The sequence below is a fragment of the Anas acuta genome, chromosome 5 (genome assembly GCF_963932015.1).
Source record: "Anas acuta chromosome 5, bAnaAcu1.1, whole genome shotgun sequence".
NCBI lineage: Eukaryota > Metazoa > Chordata > Aves > Anseriformes > Anatidae > Anas > Anas acuta.
Window position 1 is genome coordinate 46,075,656 of NC_088983.1, and position 17,304 is coordinate 46,092,959.

The 17,304-nt window shown below is 50.5% G+C and overlaps 1 protein-coding gene across 14 annotated transcripts in view; it reads left to right on the forward strand.

Annotated features, from left to right (window-relative positions):
• Positions 1 to 17,304, forward strand: part of CRACR2B (calcium release activated channel regulator 2B) — a 41,366-nt gene that overhangs the window by 20,709 nt on the left and 3,353 nt on the right. For 11 of the 14 annotated variants that reach the window (XM_068684510.1, XM_068684507.1, XM_068684508.1 and 8 more), the window contains 12 exons: positions 632 to 800; positions 3,250 to 3,396; positions 3,731 to 3,821; positions 3,953 to 4,045; positions 7,579 to 7,766; positions 8,448 to 8,519; positions 9,054 to 9,108; positions 12,580 to 12,722; positions 13,290 to 13,451; positions 14,559 to 14,853; positions 14,988 to 15,129; positions 15,368 to 15,449. In XM_068684510.1, the coding sequence (XP_068540611.1) occupies positions 632 to 800; positions 3,250 to 3,396; positions 3,731 to 3,821; positions 3,953 to 4,045; positions 7,579 to 7,766; positions 8,448 to 8,519; positions 9,054 to 9,108; positions 12,580 to 12,722; positions 13,290 to 13,451; positions 14,559 to 14,853; positions 14,988 to 15,129; positions 15,368 to 15,449 (1,639 nt within the window). Of the gene's footprint in view, positions 1 to 40; positions 147 to 631; positions 801 to 3,249; positions 3,397 to 3,730; positions 3,822 to 3,952; positions 4,046 to 7,578; positions 7,767 to 8,447; positions 8,520 to 9,053; positions 9,109 to 12,579; positions 12,723 to 13,289; positions 13,452 to 14,558; positions 14,854 to 14,987; positions 15,130 to 15,367; positions 15,450 to 17,304 lie in introns of those variants that run through there. The other 3 variants (XM_068684518.1, XM_068684505.1, XM_068684516.1) reach the window with 3 other exon arrangements.

Here is a 17,304-nt window from a genome sequence, read left to right on the forward strand (position 1 = left end):
TGAAACAGGATCTGGAAGGCTGGAAGCCGAACATACGTGGGATGGGGCCGGAGGGGGTGCCGAGAGGATAAGGTCATTTTGCTCAGACGCCACGCAGTCCTAGCAGGAGGCAGTCCTCGTCCTGTAGCGCTTGAATCAGAGCAGAGGTAGCACATGAGGAGGGAAGGGTGATGCTCTCCCACCACCACTGTTTATAAGCTGAGAAACTGAGGCACAGAGCTATTCGGTGCCTGGCTTGCAGTCCCAAAGGAGTTTGTGGCACCACTGACAAACGCACCCACAGCACCGCTCCGCAGCAGTGAAATGACCAAATGCCATCTTCCACGTGCGGAGGATCCAAGGCTGCAGGTGGTAGATCATCCTAGCACAGATGTGAGCAGAGCCATAGCAGCCCTTTGTCAGGCTGGAAGCCAGCCTCAGTGCCAGCATCGAAGACTGGACACTGGACACATCGTTCAGGACGGCAGAGCGAAGGCTCTTTGCTGACCAGGAGCTGTCTTCTACAAGAGCAGCATGCACGCAGCTTCTCATGGAGCTGTGTCGGGCTGCCATTTGAACAACAACTCATTAAGTGACATCTACATGTAATTTGACTTCCTTTTTTCTCCTTCTTCCCTTCTCCTTCCATCAGGAAAGCTGATAGGGATTGACCTGTGTCAGGGGGCCGGAAGGACGGATCGCTCCAGTCACGAGGAGACCTTTGAGTCAGGCTGGTCAGATGATATGGACCCGGCAGATGATGAAGAGAAACGCTTCTGCTCCATGATGGAGCAGCTCGGAGCAGCCCAAGTATTTGAAGAGTAAGTAGGAGAATCTCATGGCCCTACTTCTGCCTTGTTTTGAACTTGCAGTGCCAACACTTGAAAGTACCAGCGAACACCAAGGAGGTGAAGTGAGCTGCTTGCTCCCTGAACTACTGCGTGCGTTTTCTGTCTTGCTCTCTCGTGTTTTCATATGCTTGGTAACAAATGCCGTGAAGTCTGGGTTTTTTCATTGGTTATAAATTACTTTCAGTGCAGTGCTTCTCTGTTTCCCAAACTGCAAGTTCAATTCCACAGCTGTAACATGTAGCAATTGATGTGGAAACTCATTGGCACACAGCAAATGAAAAGCCTGTGAGGGTTAGACAAGGTAAGGAGGATGTGTGTGCTGTCTCTCCCAAAAGGGGGTGTGATTGTTCACACATGGCCAGAGAATCTTAGCTCTGAGAGCGTGCCTGAAGGATCTGTGCTCAAGGGGCCGCTTGGGGCTGGGCTAATCTTGAGAACGGTGAGAGGCTAAAATGGGCAAGGGATAAAAACCCGTGCCTTAAAAATTGATATCAGTGCTCATGCAGTGGCAGAGTCTACTGACCCCAGTGTCATGCAGCTGCTACACCACAAGAGATTTTTTTAGGGCCTTCCCGAGTGAAACATTCTCCATAATTGCTTCTTACTGATGCACACCTGCTGGAGCTGGGGTGGCCCGACAGCATCCATGGCAGGCTTTGATTTTTTCAGGTGTCGTAGTACAACAGTTGTCAGCAGCTTGCTGGGAGCAGCCCTGCTCCCAACAGGGACAGGAGATAGACAGGATTGGAGACAGAAGCTGAGAGCAAAGGATTCTGCTGCTTGTAGAGCATCGTCTGTCATGAAACAGATTGTTTTGTTTCATTTTCATTGTGATACAGAACACCTACCTGTCTTTTTAATGCTAAACAGCTTCTCAAGAAAACTTCTGGGAAGCTTTTATGCCTCAAAGAATGGGATGACACTGTGAAAGGCTTTATGTATTATTGTTTTGGATGAGTAGCTTCTGCTGTCTACAGCTGTTTGTGAAGCATCTGGTCTTAAAGTGTGTTAGGACTTACCCTGTATTTTGTTTCGACCACTTACTTGTAGGTTTATGCAATGAGTCCGACAGCTACTTCATATCATACCTCTGTGCCGAGCCAGTTGTAAGGAATTAACGAAAACCAGAACTTAACTGGGGATAGATTAGGAATCTGAGCTATCTTCACTGCTTTTGCTACAGATAAATGGCTTTGAGTGTTAATGGAGCTGAATATTTTCTGTTATCTAAAATCTGAAGTTTTGAAGAACTGTCAGTAATTTTTTTCAACTTGAGACAAAAGAGGGAGGCTACCTTGTGATGGTGGCAGAGGGAATCAAGGGCTTTTTGGTAATCTTTTTTTTTCATGAAGAATACTAAGGGAGACAAATACATAGGCAAAGAAAACTTTCTATTTGGATAATGACTATGAGTATCATTGTTTTGTACATTTCAAGGTAGTTTCTCCAAAGTAATCTATGGATTTAAAAAAAAAAAAAGTAAAAAAACACAACCCCAAAACAAACATGAGACTTATGAGACTCTTTGAGAAAGATTGAGTTTCTAAGTGCTGTGTACCAGTTGTGATGAGCTAAATGCCAAACAATACAATTGTTATTGCAGGTTCAGAAAAACAAGACTTTGGGTTTCTGGGGCTTCCTCCATAATCTTATCATAGAATCATAGAATATCCTGAGTTGGAAGGGACCCTTAAGGATCATCAAGTCCAACTCTTGACACCGCACAGGTCTACCCAAAAGTTCAGACCATGTGACTAAGTGCACAGTCCAATCTCTTCTTAAATTCAGACAGGCTCGGTGCGGTGACCACTTCCCTGGGGAGCCTGTTCCAGTGTGCAACCACCCTCTCTGTGAAGAACCCCCTCCTGATGTCAAGCCTAAATTTCCCCTGCCTCAGCTTAACCCCGTTCCCGCGGGGTTAATCTTAATGCAACACCTTGGAAAACTTGCTTCTTTTGTTTGTGCCTCAGTTCCAAAATTGCTGAATAAGCAAACAAAGAAGGGCAGCAGCACCCACCAGTACAGTCATGGTGTGATAAAACCAATGTGATGTGTGCTGGCTCTGAGAGTTTGCTGCTTGATCACAGCTGACAGCAAACTTGCTGAATGTTTATCTCTTTCAATCTTCGTTTAAACACCAAATGTGTTATGACTGAGTGCTTGGAAAATAATCATTCGAGAACTGCTTTCTAGGTAACTCCTTTGCTCTTCCAGCTGACCTCCTTCCTGTTAACTTTGCAGTAGCTCTCAGTCCCCATGCACGCTCAGAAACTGCCTGCCCTTCCTCTTTGCTGTGTGGTGTAACGCAGGGGGTCACAGGCAGGCTGTCAGCCCCTGAATGCGTATCGGAGTTGGAGTAACAACCCAGAAGATGACAAAAATTAATTTGCTTTCCTTCTCTCTTGTGTGCTTGCTCCAGTCCAAGTGAGGTTCGGGAGCTTTGGGCTCGGCTACGAAAGGAGCGCCCGGAGCTCTTATCCAGCTTTGAGGAGTTTCTGTTGCGTGTTTCATCGTACATCAAGGAGGTGAATCATGAGAAGGAGTCCATGGAGCAGGCATTGAAGCGGTAAGGAGAACATCATGGCCAGCTGCTGCCAGGAACCAGCTGGTACTTGGATGCAATTTCCTGTGTTACGTTCTTCCTCAAGGACAAGGGGAGACTGGGTTACAGGACATGGGCTCTTTTCTTGCTATGATAAAATGACTCCTTATCTCGACTTAATTGCCACAGGTTTGTTTTGCATCGGTGCACACCCATAATGTTTGGTCTGGTTAAAATCCCACTCAAATAACTTTTTGGCAATGCTGCACAGCTGTTAGTAGAACTCTTTCCACCACATCTCCTGTTTTCTTTCTGCATTCTCTTTCTCTCTCTTGACAATGCACCTTTCCTTTTGTAGGAAGGAGACAGACCATGACCGAGAAGTCAGGTGCCTTTATGAAGAAATGGAGCAACAGATCAAAGCAGAAAGGGAGAGGATAATCTGCCAGGTACCTCGTCTTTCTTGGCTGAAGGCAAACTTTCTCTGGTCTGAAGCAGGGGTGGTGGCTCATCTGGCCAAGGAACAGCTCTTAGCTGTGCTGGGTGTTACATCAGCAGCTGTGTGTCTTTACCTCTGCAGGAAGCACTGAGACATGACAGGAGTAACCTGCTCCAAAAGGAGCTGCGCAGCAAAGAGCAGGAGCTGGAGAAAATTCTCTACCGACAGAAGAAGGTAACAGGACCCAAGGCCTTTCTAAAGCATATCCCCTTCTACTGTCTTTCTGTTAAGACCTCTTCTGTCTGAGGGTGGTTTTCATCAACTGACACTTAGTGTTAGCTAGTCTCGTTGTTGCCTGTCCCTGAAAGTGCTGAAGTGGATTGGTTTGTCCTCAGCTGAAGTGTCATCCTGTCACATCCTGGCTGCTCATCTTCTTATCTGGTTGGGTTTCTCTGGTACTTTGCCTTGCCTTTATTTGGCAAGGAAAATGGGGTAGAGATTTGGAAATTGTGAGTTTGGGGCCTTTTGTGGTGTGTAAGAAAGCTGTGTATGCACATGCAAGAGCCAAATTTCTATAGTTTTTATTTTGCCCCAGAATAACCCAGAGGGAACAGTTCTGTGATGCTTTGAGTTGTTTGTGCTGCATACTTGCATTTCAGCATCTGATGACGTACTGATTAATCAGTCAATGAAAAGATCAAAGCAGAAACTTTCCATTGGCTTTCTGTCCCTGCTATGTGCATTTGTATGTGATGGTCTGTTCTGGGTGTCTTTCCTTTCTTTGAAAAACTGAGATCCATGGCCTCACCACCCTCTGAGTGAAGAATTTGCTCCTAACCTCTAAACTAACTCTCCCCTCTTGTAGTTTAAAACCATCCCCCTTGTCCTGTCACTCCCTGCCCGAGCGAAATGTCATCCTCCAATCTTTTCAATAAGCCCCCTTTAAGTATAGAAAAGCTGCAGTAAGGTCCCCCTGGAGCCTTCTCTTCTGTAGGCTGGACATCCCCAGCTCTCTCAGCCTTTCTTCATAGGAGAGGTGCTCCAGCCTCTGAGCATCCTCGTGGCCTCCTCTGGACCTGCTCTAACAGCTCCACATCCTTCTGGTGCTGGGGGCCCCAGCCCTGGATGCAGCACTCCCAGTGGGACCTCATAAAGGCAGAGCAGAGGGGGACAATCACCTCCCTCCCCTGCTGACCACTCCTCTGGTGATGCAGCACAGGATGCAGTTGCCCTTCTGGGCTTCAAGCTCACACTGCTGGCTTGTGTTGAGCTTTTTGTCCACCGGAACCCCCAAGTCCTTCCCTGCAGGGCTGCTCTCAATGGCTTGACCTTAACCATAACCCTTGCACTTGGCCTTGCTGAACCTCGTTAGGTTCACGTGGGCGCACTTCTCCAGCCTGTCCAGGTCCCTCTGGATGGCATCCCTTCCTTCTGTTGGATCGCCTGCACTGCTCAGCTTGGTGTCACCTGCAAACTTGCTGAGGGTGCGCTTGGTCCCACTGTCCATCTCATTGGTAAAGACACTAAACAGCACCAGTCCCGAGATGGACCCCTGAGAATTATTCTTGAGACATAAAGGTACAATTGCTTAGGATTAAGGAAATGGAGCATTTGCCTTAAGAGGAGAAACTAGGAAAACTTAAACCTAACTTTGGAGAGAAGGAGGCTGAGGGAAGGTGTAACAGCTTTACGGACTCAGGATGGTGTTGTATATTATTATACATAATTATTATTACTATATGTTATATTGTATAATGTAGTGTATAAAACATGTCAGTATTATTATATATAATTACATATTATTACATAATTATATATAAAACATAAAATCCACGTGGAACTATTATTCCCTAAACCCCACAACAGCAGAGGCGAAGGGCACTCAGTGAGACTAGTAGGAGACTGGTCTCGAAGGATATACTTCTTTACTAGGGGACTAGAAAACTGCATTTTTTTTATCACAGGAGGTTGCAGAGGAAAGCAGTATCAGCAGTTCAAAAATGGGTTGGACAAACTAATGGACAGGAATCTGTAAACATGAAACGGAGAAATAATCAGGGATGGAGATTCTTATCATCCCTAGTCCAGGTACTGTAGGTGCTGGGGATGGAGATCGTAGTGGCTGTCCTGGCATGTTCTTCCTAAATAGTATCTTTGTGTGTTATGGCTCAGGGCAGAATATGGGACTACGTGGAGACTTTCTTACTCAAATGAGCATTTCTGATGCCTTTAACTCCGAGGCTCATGCCAAGCTACATGGATAGCCGGGTCCCTCTTGTGGTGTGAGGCCAGTATTGTGATCATGCTGCTCTGCAGTACTGTGAGTACAGACAGTGTAAAACCAGAGAGCTCTTTCTGACAGAGAGTTCTTAGGGAGGGGCAGGTGTTTTAATTAAAGCCTGTCCTCTGGCTTATTGACAGACCCAGAGGCTGGTGTTGCTGTTTCTTACTCTGAATTTGACTGCTCAGCATGTGTGGCTCGGCACAAATTTTCCGTGATGTCCAAAGGACTGGAGCTCTCCAGGCAAAGCTGGGCATGACTTGTGCTTGAAGCCTCAGTGGGGAGAGATGTGGGGCTTGTGTTTCAAGGAACATAGGAAGGGTGAGCTCTGATCATGACTGCTGTAGCTATGCATTTGCAGAGAGCAGTAGGAAGGAGAAAAGCACTTTATCTTGTCCACAGAGTGCTGCTTTCCTTTCCCTCAGAGAGTCTAGCTGAAGGTGTGGAGAAAGCAGACTTAAAGCACTCATGGATTTCCATTTCCGTAAGGGTACCTGCTCTGTGGTGAGATCATATCTCACGGTGCCTGAGTTTCTGTCTGTGTGGTAAGAAGTTGTCACAGATGGTGTTCAAAGGGCTAAACTTGTCTGCGTGCGTGGGCAAAACATTTAGTAACAGGCAGCTTGTGCAGCCTGGGTGATTGTGAGCGTGGAAGCGGAGTGCTCGGTTCAGGTTGTGGGGACCACAATTCCTGTGTAGCACCAGCTTCAGCAGAGGGCCCTGGTTAGCTGGCACGGCTGGCTGGATGCTGACGTGCCAGTATGTTCTTCCTAGTGACGCTCTACTCAGCTGAGACGAGAGAATTGGGCTGCTGCATCCATCCTGGGCTCTCTCCCAGACTATGCCAGCCATTTGTGAGGAATCACAGCACTTGCGGCAGCAGGCTTTGAACTTCCCAAGTCAGGCCTGTTTGTGCTGGTGTCTTGTTGTGCTGTCTGGAGTGGCACTGTGCCCCAGTGGCACTTAAACAGCACCTCTGGCCCGAGGATCTGTCTCCAACAGTAGAAAAAGGCACCCAGTCACTTACCTTCCCTTCCGTCAGCAGTGTGACGTGCCCCAACACCTCGAGGTATCCCCTTTTGGCTTAGAAGTCCTTAAACCAGACGATGCATTACAACAGCTATGCTTCCCTCAGTAACCCCTGCCTCCACCCTGATTTTCCCAGTCCTCCTTTGAGCCCCATTTGCACTCTGATTTCTGCAGTGGTTTCTCCGATAGCAGCAAGTTCTTTGCACTGCCTGAAGCACTTCCTCAGCTGTGCCTGGCTAATCGTGCTGCTTGCTCCCCAGTGCTGGCGCTGATGAGACATAATTGCTTCCAGTTCACCTTCTTGATACCCCTGGTGGTGTTGTAGACCTGAGTTGTGTTTTCCTCCCTTCTGCCTCATTTACATCTGCTCTTTCAGGTTATTTTTACAGTCATGACTGCAGCACAGAGCCCTTCCTCTCTGTATTTGACACCTCTTCCTCCTCCTCTCCCGTTACAGCTGGAACATCAGCTGCAGTCTCTGAACTCGGAGCAGCTGGAGACCCGTGTGCAGAATGAAAGGCTCCGGCACCTGAACGAAAACCTGCTGGAGGAACTGGAGAAAAGCAAGTGGGAGCTGGAGGCTGTGAAGGGGCAACTACAGAAGCTCCAGAAAGAAGCCCAGCTTGAGCAAGAGCAGAAGGACAGGTAGGAGTGGGCAGGGAAGGGGCTGTGTGGGCTGTCTGAGCAGGAAGCCAGGCAGAGAAGGAAAGTGTGCAAGTAGTTAAAGAAAAAGGATCTCTAATTAGAAGCCTTGGCCTTGCCAGGAGATTGTCTGTTTCTTCTTGAGGGAGAGAGGTAACGTGCAGTGGTGCTATGGGCCAAAAAAGGGTACGTTACTGCTGTCTCCCACTGCCTTTGGTGGGAAACGAGTATTTTCATTGATATTTGGCTTTAAAAGCCCTGTAGAAATGCAAATGTTCCTCAGCCTTAAGGAGGCTTCTCCTCCTTGTCGTTTCCAGTTCATCATTGCCTCTGTGAAGTTCCTACAGACCCTATGCTAACCAATTGTGTTCCTGTTTCTGGCCTTAATCTAATAATACTCAGCTGCAACACTGGCATGTTTCGCTCCCAGCTGGCAGTGAGCATCCTTCCCATCCCTAACAGCTGGGGAAACCAGAGTGTGAAGGGGGAGCTGGGTTCCCTGCCCTCGTGCTGGAGGAGAGTGGGGGAGCTGTGGTCCCAGCTCCCATGGCAGTGCTGCTTCCTCTGAGTTGTCCTGGCATGGGACAGGCCCTAATCTTTGTGAACATCACTTGTGTCCCTGAGAAAGGCATCTCTGCGTCTCCTCTCCTATTGATTTCTCTCTTTTAAATTCCCTTCGCCCAGGGATGTGTTCAGAGTCTCCAAGAACATGCAGAAAGAGAAGCAAAGCCTCCTTCGGCAGCTGGAGCTCCTCAGGTAAGAACAGGACTGCATGCAGATCTCGAGCTCTCGTGCACGTCAGGGACTCAGACCAGACCCTGCTTCCTTCCTCGGCGGAGCCCAAATGGCTGGCATGGCCGATGGCCACTTTGGGGGTAGGAGTGGGGGGCTGGCCTTGTCATGTTGGCTGCCTGCTTCGCTGGCAGTGCTGAGGTCTGGTTTCTCCCAGAGAAAGCTATGGGAGTGTACTCCACAAGTGCTCACGCTGCTTGTTTTTGTAGGCCCTGACAGAGCAGTTGCAATCTGGTCAGCTCCAGCAGGGCACAGGCTGTGTTATTTTACTGAGTAATCCCCCCAGCTGAGGAGTTTAGTTTTCCCTGCTGACTAAAGTGTAGCATGCAGAGCCTGTTACCTGAGCTGGGATGCTTGGAAATCCCAACATGCTCAGCAATAAAGAGCACCTGTATTTGTGCCCCAAGTTCCCTTCCCATTTAGCTTTCAGATGTCAGCCTTCACCACATTTTCGGGGAGTGCTTCATTGTCTCTCTCCTGTGTCTTCCTTTGGAGCAGAGAGATGAACAAGAAACTTCGAGATGAGCGAGACACTTTCGAAGCCAAGAAGCCGGTTAGTCTCAGAAAGAAAATCCTAATTCCCAACCACCCTCCTTTCATCTGCTGCTGTTGCTGTCACCACCTGGGGGCCTATCCCTTCCACGGGGGACAATGACCTGACCTCACGAGTCTTGCTGTGGTGCTTATACAGACTTCGTGGCACCTCTGGAGACAAGCTCTGCTGGCTGCTCTTTCCAGCTGCCCGGGTGTAACCCAAGGCATGTTAGCTCGTGACTGTAACGCAGCCGCGGGCAGGGCTGAACGCGTGCTGCCTGCTGCACGTGCTGCACCTGTGCTTCTGGGCAGGATTTGGGCACGTGCAAGGAGGGGAGCGAAGCTGCATGCGTTCCTGGAGCTGGGTGGTGGTGAGGAAGAAGATGGATTCCCAGGTGTGCTGCCTGCTGACCCGGGGTGGAGGGGCAAGGGGTTGGTTCAGAATTTCTCTGACCCCTTGAGTTCATAGTAGGTGTGTTCAGATGTTCCCCTGCGGCAGCTCCTGTGGTGGAGGTGCAGCAATGAGCCCTGTATCAGAGGACTAGGAGAAAGCAGGGGGCCTCTGAGCCTTGGGGAACGTCTGGGACTGGCAGTGCCATCTCTGGCCTTTCCTAGACTCCAAGACAAGTACAAATACGAGTTCTGTTTTTAATTATTAGTTTTTCATGAAAAAGTCTTGTTATTCACAAATGTCATTGCTGAGGCTGCTCTGTGCCCATCTTGGACCCACCCCTGCTGCCGTGCACCTTTCCTGGCTGTGCCACCGCGCTGCACTTGAAGACCTGGAAGTAGCTGGCTTGAAGTGATGAGAGGCAGCAGCAGGCTGAGAGAGACTTTTCTGGCTGGTGTGCGAGGGAACGAGACAGGAAGCACAGGGAGAGTGCCTGGATAGGAGACAGGATGCTGCGGAGGGGAAGCTGCTGGGGGAGAGGCTGGAGTTCATCTCTAAGTAGAAAAGCGCCTGTAGAAAATAACTCCAGTAACTGTTCTGGATGGAGGTGAGGTGTGCGTGCGTGTGCCTGTGTGTGTTTCTGCAATCCGAGGGAAGATTTTTTATTTTTTTCTTAATTTTTAAAGCTGCTCAGTAAGCGTATGTGAGTGCATGTGTGTGTGTGTGTGTGCCAGGGCTTCCTCTTCCTACGTGTAATGCTTCAGCAGCTGCTGGGTTCCCGTGGGTGGGTGGGTGCCCCATGGAGACCATGGTTCAGGTACGTGCCTGTGTGTGCCAAGTTTGTCTGCTTCCCCTTCCTTCCCTTCTGCTTTCCTGCTGTGCCCCGCCTGGGGCTGCTCTGAAACACGACAGCTGCAGGTGGACCCAAGAGAGGGCCTTGCAGAGAGTTGTGGTGTAGAGGAGCCACCTTCTCCTTCCTCTGCTGGCACTAGGGGTGCAGCAGCAGGGTGAACTCCTGCTCCCACCTTTGCTCATCTTGCATGGCTGTGTCATGCTTGGCAGATGAAGCCTGTACTGGAATGAGGTTTTTTCCTTTGTCAGCCAGGACATCTCGTTGGCCATTCTCGTTTCAGTCTGCAGCAAAACAGGGCTCCAGGGGATTGCAGAGACGCTGCTGTCGTCACACACCTGCAGAAGATCTGCTGTCCAGCCTGTCCCGCTGTCAGAGGGAGAGGAAATAGCAATCCTTGCAGCAGCAAAAAGGAGAGTCCAGCCTTCTGCTGTGGATCCCTAGTGCGTGACACGCTCTGGCAGAGACTGTCAGTGCTTTCACAAGCTAAAAAGAAACATAAAGCCTTAATGTCCTCTCTTAGTGCTGGGAAGGGCTATGTTATTTCTCTGAGATGAGGGGATGACAAACAGTGGTTCTTTATAGCAGTGACTTTGAAGTGGTTGGAAGGAGGCTTTGGGCTGCACGTGGCTGGCAGCGCCCCAGCTGCTGCTCCTTTGCACTGCTCAGTGCCCAGCCTAATACCTTGCTCTTCATAAGAGTTTCTGGCCTTGCCGGGGTGGGCAGACCCGGCCCCACAGCACGGTGAGGTGCAGTTTGGCCCCGATGGCTGGGTCACAGATAGCAACGTGTGGCTGTTCTGCCTGTGTGCAAACCGCTGCTGGGTTCTGTTTTGCCCCCACCCATCTGTGGAGTCACCCTTGTGTGCTGCATGTTGACAAAGGTCTTGCCCTGAGTGAGCAAATTTCACGTCTGCTCATCGCGAGGAGTGCTTTGGAACTTTGGCTGCACTGGACGTACATTTGTATTTCACCAATAAACCAGAAGATGCTTTTGTTCTATATATTTTTTTTCTTTCCCATCCCAAATGCTCGCATGTGTGCTGTTCCGTTGTGGAAGCCTCGCTCTGTGTGCTGTACAGCTGTGATGTCGTGTCTGTGCCTTCACCATCGCTGTGAAAAGCCACATGTTCCATAAAGGCAGCAGGCCAATAAAGCATGGCAGAACCATTGGCAAAACACCCCCGTTGTTTCTCCTTTCTTCCCCAGGTAGGTACTCCGCAGGTTTTGCCTCTTCAGGTTTTGCCTTACAAAATGAACCTGGGATTATTGAAGAAATAATCTCCATGGTCCTCCCCTGGGCTGCGGGCAGCACAAAGGCAAGCCTGGCAGGAGCTGCCTGCGGTGTTTGGTCGCCTCAAAACTGCTGCAGATCCCACAGGCTGTAGGATCCTTTCTTTTCTCCACCTTTACCCCAAAATAACTTGGGAGGATGTGTCAGAAATCTTCAGGCTTCCAGAGGGAGCACATCTCCCTGCTTCCAGTGCCGGGGTGGTGATGCCCTGCTGCACTGTCTCTCGCTTGGTGGTTTTAGGGTCTACAGAGCAATTAGGATGGAGCATGAGAAGGGAGACAAGGCTTTGGTGTGGCTCTGGGGAGAGCCGGAGGGTCAGCACTCGCTCCGCCACAGGCTCCCCTGTGTGATCTCAGCAAACCACTTCTCCTTGACCCTGGGAACGGGAAAGCTGCTGCAGCTGGGGGACGAGGGCTGTGAGAGCTGCTCTGCTCTCCCCTCCTCGGGAAGGCGCTGAGTGTGGCTGTAGGGAGCGCAGGGAGGTAAGTAGGAGTGAAGCGTGGCGACGAGTGTGTGAGGCAGAGCACGTGCACTGCCCTTGGCTCCTTTCTTTCCTCTGGTACTTGTGTGGCTGCAGGTGAGTACCTGTGGAGTACAGGGCTGGTCTGTCCCACCAAACACCAGCGTTATAAAAAGGCAGGTGGGGAAAGAGAGAATCAGCCGTGATGCACAGGGGTGAGCAAGCCACAGGAAGGAAAGCTGTGGGTAACAAAGGAAAACTACAGCTCGAGACACCATCATTTTTCAGTGGCATCGTTGCAGAGGGGAAAGTGGTGCTTTCTGGCAGGAGTTCAGTGAGCTGAGCTGCGAGGAGTGACCCCTGTGCTGGTGTCTGTTGGAGCCTGTGGGGCACTGCTGCTGTTCCAGCCCTGCGCCCGAGGCAGCTGGTTCAGCTGGGGCTGCCCGCGGTGCCGGGCCGCAGGGATGTTCCTCACCCTTCTCTCTTCAACTTCCAGGCACCCCAGAGCACAAAGCCCCTCCAGAAGAACGGGTCAGTGCTAGGCAGCTCCCTGCAGGACGACAAGCCGGTCAAACGGTTAGATGGGCCTCTCTGTGTCGTGTCCCTGCTGTCGCCCCGTGCCGCTGGAGCACCCCGTTGGTCTGTCCGTGTGTCCTGCCTGGTCCCACATCAGTGCTGTCTGTCTGTCTGTCTGCGGGAGCACGGGGGAGATGTGGCCTGAGGGTATCCTCGGGGAACACAAAAACACAAAGACGTGGTGGTGGCCTGGCTTTTGGAGCTGGATCTCCCCGGCATCTGCAGCCCCAAACAGGCTCTGAAGGTGGCACGCTTCCCTCCTTCGCACCAGCTCTCTGCAGAAGGCTCCCATCCCTTCCCAGTTGCTCCTGGTGCCAGCTGGAGACACGGGGCAAGGCTCAGAGTTTCTCCCAGCTTTAACTCACCCTCAGTGCTTGCAGTGCTGTAAGAGCTGAGCTCCATGCTCATGGGTTGGTTGCAAACCAGCTGAACTGCGGAGTGGGGCCAATTGTTTAGCCCCAGCTGGGAGCTGCTGGGCTAGGTCTGAGGCAAAGCTCCTTCATAGCTGGGCGAGCAGCAGGCATGGACCAAACACCCTTTTTTTTCCCCCCCCCTTTTTTTTTTCTTCTTCTTTCCTTTTCTTCCCTGAAGAGGCTTTTGAGTCTCAGCCTCTCATTGCTGCCTCTCCAGCTGGCCCTGGAAGATGGGGACCGTTCCCCAGAGCCCAGGAGGATGTGTCTGTTCTTCATGGGGAGAGGCTCCAGCTGCCCAGCTCCAGATTTGGGGAGATGCAGGGAGGATGACCAGGGACGTGAGCTCCATTAAACACCAAAAGCCCAGGCTTGGCAGCAGGTGAATATTGCAGCCCTGGTGAGGTGTGGGCACAGGCACAAGAAGGGAGTGGTGGCCTTGATTTCTGCACCAGCAGGAAGGGGGAAATGTCACAGAGAGAGGTGGGATGTGCTGCCTCTCGACAGACTGGCTGCAGTAAGCCTTTGGGCTCTCTCTTCTTTGCTTCCAAGTGCAATCTGGTGTCTAGCAAAGATAACGGAGATCCCTGGTGGATAAAGCCTTTGAGTTCTGAGTCTTCTCGCTCCCTTCTTCTAGTTCTTTAACCACAGAAAGCCAAGGCTGAGTTAGGATGCTTCCTTGCTCCTTGGCAGTGCTTGCAGTGGCTTAAGCCTGCTATTCCGAGCTGTAATTTGAACACTGTCCCTCCCCTTACCATGTCTCTGCCCCCACTGCATGACACATGCATCAGCCTGCCCTTGTGCACAGCACCACGTCTTGGGCAGAGGAGCCCTGGGGGTCTGTTACGAGCATGGCTGGCAGAAAGCTTAAAAAAAAGAAGAAAAAAAAAAAAAAAAAGTTTTTTTTGGGGTTATGGCTCCCTGATAGTACTCAATGCCAGGTGGAGCGACGTGGGAACAGTTTGAGTGTGCTCTGCTGCTGCCTGGCCTCAGCACGGCTCTGCTTCAGCAGCGTGTGCAAGTCCTGGAGCTCTGCTTTGTGCAGCACGGCTGTGGGCCTGCAGCAGAGGGCAGCAACACGCGTGTACAAAGAGCTGCTGGCTGGTTTTCGTGTTTGGTCGTTCTTTAAACCTTTCTTCCGCTGCTACCTGTGTATACTTTGCCTCATTTTTCAGTACTGGGGAAGTAAGAGGCAAAGGATCTGTGAAAAATCCAGAAGGCAGGGATTTTTATTAAAACTAATGAAATATATGTCAGCAGATAAGAGCACAGCATGGCTCAAGTGAGCTGTGTCTCTTCCCCCAGGGGTGCTGCTGGTGCCTGAGTCCCAGGGAACATGGGGTGTGTGTGTTTGTGTGAAGCAGAGCTCCTGCAAGCAGTGTGTGCGCTAATTGGATCATGCTGGTTGTTTGGGGAATTGGCAGCCCCCTCCTCCTGCTCTTCCCTCCCCTCCAAACCCCATTTCTGGTGCCTTTGGGCTTTAATGCAGACAGCTGGCCTCTGCAGACCTTCCCGTCGCCTTCCCCGTGGATGTGGCAATGGAGGAACCCAACAGGAAGAGCTGTAAATACTTCCCAGGCAGCGAGGCGTGGCTGAAGGCAGGAGAAGGAGGCAGCACAAACTTTGGGGAGAGCAGCAGAGCCAAAGAGGGGTGGCCAGTGGCAGCAGATGCTGAGAGGCTGAAGGTGGCTTTGAAGGGTGATGCTGGCTGTAGAAAAAATGCCGACGGATTGGATGATGCTCCACTGCCTCCTAGAGGACAGCCTGTGGGCACCGAAACCAGGGTGAGTCTGACTGCTTGGGGTTCAGCCTCCATAAATTTGTAGCACAATTAATGTTTTTTTGTGATTTAGTGCCTAAACCAAAGCACAGTCTGTAGCTGGGCTTTTCAAAAGCGCATCCCTTTCTCCTGTTGCAGCTCCAGGTGCTGGAACCAGCCAGTTGCTCCCCGGATCGTATCTTCAAAGTGGTGTTTGTAGGGAACTCCGGCGTTGGTAAGAGCTCCTTCATCCACCGCTTCTGCTACGACAGGTTCTGGGCTGAGCTCAACGCAACCATCGGTACGTGACAGGCTTCCTGCCTCATCCGAGTAACGGGAAAGTTGGCCTGGAGATGGCCTTCTTTTCCATCATTTTAGCCCAGATAACTTCTAACCTTAAAAGTAAAGGCGGTTCCTCTCCCCGTTTTGAGTCAAACTGGCAGTTTCCCTGAACTAGTATTGATCTTGCTCGTTGGCCTTGTGATGGCAAGCAGCTCTCTCCCCATCCTGTCTTAGGATTGTTGTTGCCTCCCTGACAGGTATTGATTACCAGGTGAAGAGCCTGATGGTGGATAACACCCAAGTTGCCTTGCAGCTGTGGGATACAGCTGGACAAGAAAGGTAAGCAAATTCTGTGAGGGTTCCCCACCGCCAGGCTCAGCGTAGAAAAGAGGAGGAGAGGGAAAGGAATGTGTGCACTGGATTCAGTCCCTAGGAAAATGATTTCAGAAGCACAGGCCACCACTAGAAGGTGTCACCTGTTGGAGAGGGTCAGAGTAGCAGGGGACGCGCTTCACTTACCCGCTGCTAGACACGCAGGCCCACCACTACCTCTGTGTAAATTATACTTTATTTAGGATGTACTTTGAAGCTTAAGATCAAAAGCTTTTGCAAGGGAACTGCCAACCTCAGAGCCTGGCAAGAAGAAGTGTTGGGTGTTTTATGCTCAGTATGGACCAGGCCTTTGGGAGGCAGCTGGAGGCACGGCAGTCCGGCAGGAGCTGTGGCAGCAGAACGGCCGTGCTGCCTGCCTCAGCCAGCTAGACCTGTAGGATGCTCTGTTGAGAAGTGGACTCTTCCTTCCAAACTCAAGGTTCATGCTGAAGAGATCAAGATTTCTATTTGAGGGGACTACTGTGGGTAGTCCCCTCAAATTTTTTTTTTTCAGTGCTGAAGCTGGGCACGAAGTTGTTAGGACACGAAATGTGGCTGCTTACTGAGGCCAGGTTGCGTCAGAGGCCAAACTCAATATATTGGCTCTGCAGAAGATCCATTAGAGTATGCCCCTGAAGCGTTAGCACGTCTTAGATGTGTGCTTGCAGGAAAGAACTTGGCTCAGCGCTGATACTGAAGAGGAGGTTTGGAAAGAAGCCAAAGCTTTCCTTACCACTAGAGAAATATGAATTATTCTAACTGGAGGGGCCCAACTGCATATGCTACAGAGGAGACAGAACTTCTTGGAGCGGGCAGGGGAGAGCTCCTTGGTGACTCCCCCGAGACCAGTTCATGCTGCATTTTATGTTTCCTCTGGAGCATTCAGCCTGTCCCCTAGCTGCAGAGGTGCACCTGGGCTGCCAAAGACACAGCCTGTGCTTTCTCAGCTGGGGCAGCTGCCAAAATGCCATGGCCGTAGCACAGGGAGACACAACAGGCTTCAGGCAGTCCGCTGAAGGGCTCAGGAGGGTCACTACTTGCTGTGGGTTTTCTTGGCTCTTAATGGAGTAGGAGAGCTTGTTATCCTGTGCAGGGCAGAAACACACAGCTGCCTGCTGAGATCTCATCCTCGTGCTGCACTTAATTCCATCAGTTTGCATGCAATGTGACGCTGTATCATGGCCTATCACAAGCTGCTTTCAGGTTTTAAGCTTTATTATTATTATTATTATTATTATTATTATTATTATTATTATTATTATTATTTATTGGAGTTTATTCCCAAAATACAAATCTGTTGTTCTAACAGGACAAAGGGGATGTCTGGTGGGAGTTTCTCCTGGAAATTGTGTCTAACTGCAGAGTTTATGTATGGCAGCATCACTTTGTAGATTTAAAACTGGAAACAGACTGTGCTGATGCTGAGATCTTAATTGCTGTTTTGGCAACACTGGGGCAGACATTACGCACGCATAGTTTATTCTGTGGTACAGCTTAGTCTGCAGATTCTTCCAGACTTTAGAAAAAGATCACGTTTTTTCCATCCACTTCCCTTTTAACAGGTTACTACCTCTTCTTATCCCACCTAAACAGATTTTTCTGCGTTTCTTTTCCTAATCTGGAAAGGCCTGCCTTCCTGCTTTCTCAGCACAGTGTGCTGGGAAAAACTCCTGCTCACTCGTGGCTGCCTGGGGTCCCAAAGGCCCACGGACTTGACCTATTTGTCACCAGTCCGCATGCGCCAGCCCCAGGGGACGCCTCGCACGTGCAGGGAGCCTGCGCTGAAAGCCAGATAATCTCCTCCTGTTTCTGAGGTGTGTTT